Here is a 6,000-nt window from a genome sequence, read left to right on the forward strand (position 1 = left end):
TTTATTTTAAACAACGCATTCGACTATCTTTCTGATCTCAAGTTACCACATCTTTTGGGCAACAAGGAGAAAACGGCAAGAAAATAAAACAAAGCTTTTCAATGTTCAGCGTGGCAACGCAAGGTTGCATTCAGTGAGTAGCTAGTTTTCATTGTGGGTTTATTTAGTGGAATTTCAAGTTAGCACCACCGTGGCTGTGTTTGGGTTGGTCGGTGAGTTTGATGAGAGAAGCAAGGACTGCGTTTAACCACAATGTAGTTTTGGCTGACTCCACCACCTCTGTTGATCAATGAGTTGACAAGAATTTCAGAAGCAGGCTGAAGATATTAGGGTAGGCCAAGGATTAATTAATCTATTTATTTAACCTTTATTTAGCCAGATGAGTCAACTAAGAACCAATTCTAATTTACAATAATGACCTGCCCAGAAAATAAAATTACACAATCCAATTCATATAAACACTAACAACAATAAAATACAAATTAGCAATGAAAGAGAATTGACAATTTCACAAGTACAAGTATCGGTGAACACGAGCCTTAACCTTTCAGTGAAATGAATCGATGGTAATAAAGTTAGTTTGCTTCGGCTTTAGTTGTATCTCCCGGCATCTGGAAATCAAAATGAATTATGACTAAAGATTGTGCTCACTCATAGAGTGACCAATTTGATCAAGTTACAAATCAATTTAGGACATCTTTCTGGCAACCTTCATTGGCAGCCAGATGATTCCAATCATTCAGTCCGCAGAGGCTCTCAGCTGGCATTTACACTTTTGATCCTAACATAGCTCCCACCAACTCCCCCAATTATTTATATAGTTTCCATAGGAAATTCCAGCCATTTGAGTGCTGTGAGAATTATTATAAATATGACTATTTGGAAAGAGTAGCAGTTAATAGGGTTTTTTTCCATGGCTTTGGCAACAGATGTCCTGTCTCAACAGCTTAGTCCAATTTTGTTTAAAAACCTACAAAGTTGGTCATGGATGGTGGCCTTGAGGACGTGCTGCACAATTCTGTAGAACATGGGCCAAAAGTCAAATTTTATACTAAATTGAGAACTGGTTACAATAGTGATCAATAATCCTTTCTGCTAAATTTAGGGCAGTAAGAAGGAAGCTTATGGGAAGGAACACCATTGCATTATTTTCTGGAACACTGTGCTTGTGAAACAGGGTAAGTAGGCAACCAGGGTGTAGGTCAGGCTTTGATGAAAGCAATCAGGATTTCAGTTTCCCAAGCAAGGTGCCATCTTTTGCAACAGGGAGAACCTTTCTGGATGGAAGTCATTTCAACAAAGGAATTGAGTTGTTGGCTAGCAAGATTGGTAGAATGGTGTGCAGCATTTAAACTAGATGCGGGCGAGGTCGCATTTGGTGTAAGACAGCACCCACCCATAGTTATCGGAGCAAACCTTAAAGTGCACCAGTGAAAAGCTCAATCCCAGTGGTGGGAGATAAACCAAATAAAAATTTGCAATGTAAGGATGCATGACAGCCAATTTATACAGGGCAAGGTCCCACAAACAGCAATGCCAAAATTACCAGATTTATTTTGGTGATCTTGGTTGAGGGATAAATATTAACCAGGACACTTGGAAGAACTTCCCTGCTGTTCTAGTAATGGTGTCATTGGATCTTTTGCATTTACCTGAGAAGGAAGATAGAGCCTTGGGTCAACCTTTCATCTGAAAAATAGTGGGCAAGATTCTCCGTTCCTGCAACCAGCCTGAGAAGGCAGATAGAGCCTTGGGTTAACCTTTCATCTGAAGGATAGTGGGCAAGATTCTCTGTTCCTGCAACCAGCCAATGGAGTTCCCTATTGTGGCCACCCCATGCCGTCGGGAAACCCACGGCGGACCGAAGGATCCCGCCAATGGAGAATTTCACTGAGTACCTTTAGGCAGGTCCAGTATAACCTCAGTACTGCACTGAAGTGTAGCCCAATACCAGTATGTTATATCCTATAACAAGCGCAGGACCCTAATTTGAGTACTTTATTTTTGATTTTAAATAGCTTTGGTGTGTGCTCCGAATGTCTATGGAGTGGCCCAATCCAACATGGTCGCTGGTGCACTTCTGGCAGGTAATGAGCTTGCGTGCCCCCCCTGCCACTTTAGATATCGAGGCGCCTGTTTTGCACGTACAATAATGGGATGCTGCGCCATTGAATCTCTGGGCCATTGCCGGTTTCATAACTTATGAATTAGGGAAATAATCAGTAAAGAGAGGAAAGAAACATCTCCCAGTTTTACGTTCTGTAAATGCTGTCTCGCATTTGCCTCCTGGCAACAAATGGAAATGTGACATATGACATTTCTTCACTGTGTTAGAGTACGCATGATTAGCTGCTGCTGAGACATGGACATGGTGCTGTGAAGGAATTTTATTCATTTGTTCACCGAATCGAAAATGAATGAACCCTCACAAGCTGCATCATGTCTCTGTAGCACCCAATTTCTCCAGGGGGATAAAATGTCAAATGACAGACGTTACCTCCATGAACTGCCACGAGGCTAAAGTTTTTCTCATGCATCCCTCTGGCAATGCTTAGTCCAGTTTCTTAATATGCCCCTCCAAGGGCAGAGATCTACATTCAGGGAACAATTCATAAAATGATCCTTTTATGATTCATTTCTGGTTGGCTAGTCTAGTATTTTGATGCTTTATAATCATATAGAGCTCCAGTTCAACCACTGGAAAGTAACTTCCTGCTCTTAAAATACTGGTTGGATAATCAAGATGGGGACCAAGAATGACTGAGGTTGAAGCTATCAAACCTGAGGGTGGGTGGTAGACGTTGGTCAGATTTGCAAAGGAGGTGAAGAAACTACACAGCAAATGTTTCAATGGGAACACTACATGTCAGGCACACTGACTTCCCTTCCCAGTTCTTCCATCTGTGATGTATATGATTTTTAAAAATGTTAATTTATTTTAGATCACCAGAAAATTCAAAACACCTAAAATTAGAGTCTGACCCTTATGTTTAATTCTCTGATCAGTGCCACCTTCAAGCAAAGGCTCCCTGCCAAGCGCCCCACCTCACAAGATTTATCCTTTATGTCTGAAGAATTGAAAGAAATAAGATTTTCATTTTCTCATCAAAGGGCATGAAAGTATAGCAGCAAAACACTATGGGACGAATAATGCATGCGCAAACCATGTGATCTGAAAGAAGTTGATGAATGTAAAGTGATATCTTCAGCAAAAGAGGGGATAGGAGGATAATGATTCAAGAAGTTGCTTAATATGAAGTTGTTACAGAGTGGTAGAGTGGATAGAGCCCAGGGAATCTGAGTAAGTGGATGATGAGTCAGAGCATGAGCCATCAACTGCAGCACATGTTTCTCATCTTTTTATTGTTTTCTATCTGCCCCATTTATCTATTTTCTTTGTCGATTATCCTCTTTCTCTCTGATGCAGCTTCTCTCTTCCCCATCTCTCTTTCTAGCCACGATTCTACAGACCTGAATAAAGTGGCCAAAAAGACAAGGAAGATATCCTAATCCTCCAGATCCAATGAAGAATTGTAATTAAAAGTAACCCCAAACTTACTGCACCTCTTCTGATCTGACGCTGTTTGCCCTTGCTGGCGAATTCGATGCCACGTGGGCCTCACATCTTGGCTGGTAGAATCATGACGCCAACGACATAATCAGGCTGCAATTTTTCCGTTTCACTCACACAATTACCAGGAGGGGTCAGGCAGCATCGGCACTGCTGGGCTCTTGCCAGTTAAAATGGCATGAGTGGGAACAAGTCAAGAATGAGTTGCGACCACCCCTCCACACTCCCACTCTGTTCGTGCTGGGGATACTCGAGTTAAAATCAAGGATCCTGTTCATGTCTCCTCTGTTCCTCTCTCCTTCATTTGTTCCTTTTGACTATTTATTTTTCTCTGTTTTTCCATCATTGTTTCCTGTTTCTTCCTCCCAGTTCTTGCCTATTCCTTTCTCTCATTTATTCCTTGTCTCTTAATTCTATCTTTTGTTCCTGAATGGTTTTCGACAAAGAATCAGAGATGAGGAGATTTGTTTTGTGACCTGGGATGCACTGTATGAAAGGGCAGTGAAGGCAGATTCAATAGTAATTTCCAGAAGGGAACTGGATAAATACCTGGAAAAAACATTGCAGGGCTATAGGGAAAGAGCAGGGGAGTGGGAATAATCGGATAGTTGTTTCAAATATCTGACACAAGCAGTGGGTCGAATGGCCTCTTTTGCTGTTGTATGATTCTAACCCATCTGTTCCTCTCACCTTTATTCTCATCCATATCTGTATTTCTCTCTCTCAGTCGCTTCCAGCAGCTATTTTCTCTCTCCTTCCTATCAGTGCTCCTTTTTCACCTGCATTTTTATTTCTTTCCTTCAATTTCTAACTCCCCGACGATATTTTTCTCCAAATCCTCCTTTTATTTCTGTATCTGTACCCCTGGTCCTATCTCTATCCTCACTCATCTATCTGTCTCCGGTTTCATTACTTTATCCCACTGACAGACATCCAGACTCTTAATTTTTCTACTAAAGCTGCGACTGTAAAGGGTTCCAGCATTCTCGGGTAATGCATAATTCCCAGTCACCACATGAATCCCGCATCCTTTATGCAGTAAGCCAGAATTTTATTTCATTTTAACAGGAACCTTTTCCAATAATGACAAGTCCGGCTGTCCCTGCTTCTGCCTATGGATAAATAGCTGGACAAACTCAAACTGTCCTCAAGTGGAATCTTAAACTAATACCAAACATAATAATAATCTTTATTATTGTCACAAGTAGGCTTACATTAACACTGCAATGAAGTTACTGTGATAAGCCCCTAGTCGCCACATTCCGGCACCTGTTCGGGTACACGGAGGGAGAATTCAAAATGTCCAATTCACCTAACAGCACGTCTTTTGGGACTTGTGGGAGGAAACCGGAGCACCCGGAGGAAACCCACACGGCGAGAAGTGCAGACTCCACAGACAGTGACCCAAGCAGAAATTGAACCTGGGACCCTGGCGCTGTGAAGCCACAGTGCTAACCTATATTAAACACATCACCAATTTATACTATGAAACAAATATGCATATGAAATAAATGAATATAAAAGGAAATATATATACAAACTCGTAAATGTATATGCACGAACACGTATCCACGACGATATAGCTATCCATTCTCCTATTTCCACATATTACCACACCTAAACTATTCAGGAGTTCACATCAAACATCTATTGATTATAAGTATAAACGTCCCTCCGTGATCTACCCTGCATTATTAGCGCTGCCCACTGCAGGCACCGCTAGACTGCCCGCTGCCCGCAGAAAGGGCGACTCACCAGATCTTTCGATGTTCCCAACCTTTTCAGCCCATCCAAAGGGAGCAAATCTGCCGAATCTTTATGGATGAACTGGGTGGCTTGCTTTAGACGCCTCTGCTGATGAAGGATAGCTTTGTCCCTGATTTCCATTTCGTTCTTCTTCAGGTCGGACATCGCTGCTGCATTTGATTCCTACCCCACACCACCCCCACTAGCTGGCGGTCTAAGTGCTTCCGTGTTGTTGCCCCTGTCCTAATCCTCTCCGCTAGCACTTTGCTCCTCCGCAGCTCTGGGATTTTTTCTCCCCCCCTCCTCCTCCTCCCTCAAGGGTGTCTGCCTGCAACATACGTCACATGCAACACACTTCCAGAAATAACAAAAGCAAAGAGCAGAAGAAATCTGCAGGGATAGAGAAAGTGACAAATACTGGGAGAGGTGAGAGGAGGGGCTGGGAAAGTCACCGCTGTAACCAGCGCCTATCGATCAGCACCGATTCCGGATTGCTCCCCACACCGAATAATGCTTCCTACCGAATGTGGGAAGTCCAGCTAGAATTGGTGCCCGCAGATCCTACCAAAAAGACACTCGGAATGGATAGTAAATCGCAATAAATAATTTTTAAAAACAAGGAGAGAAGTTAATTGTTTCTTGTTTTTCATCCAGATTGTTGTTTTGTTTCCAGTTGGAATTTA

At 42.4% G+C, this 6,000-nt stretch overlaps 1 protein-coding gene across 1 annotated transcript in view; it reads right to left on the reverse strand.

The window, feature by feature from the left end:
- nrip2 (nuclear receptor interacting protein 2) overlaps positions 1-5,799 on the reverse strand; it is a 73,152-nt gene extending 67,353 nt beyond the window's left edge. Inside the window, exon 1 of the mRNA XM_072484677.1 lies at positions 5,327-5,799. Coding sequence (XP_072340778.1) covers positions 5,327-5,482 — 156 coding nt within the window. The 5' untranslated portion in view covers positions 5,483-5,799. The remainder of the gene's footprint in view (positions 1-5,326) is intronic.
- Positions 5,800-6,000: the final 201 nt, after the last annotated feature.

This window comes from Scyliorhinus torazame, chromosome 19 (genome assembly GCF_047496885.1).
Source record: "Scyliorhinus torazame isolate Kashiwa2021f chromosome 19, sScyTor2.1, whole genome shotgun sequence".
Taxonomy (NCBI): Eukaryota; Metazoa; Chordata; class Chondrichthyes; order Carcharhiniformes; family Scyliorhinidae; genus Scyliorhinus; species Scyliorhinus torazame.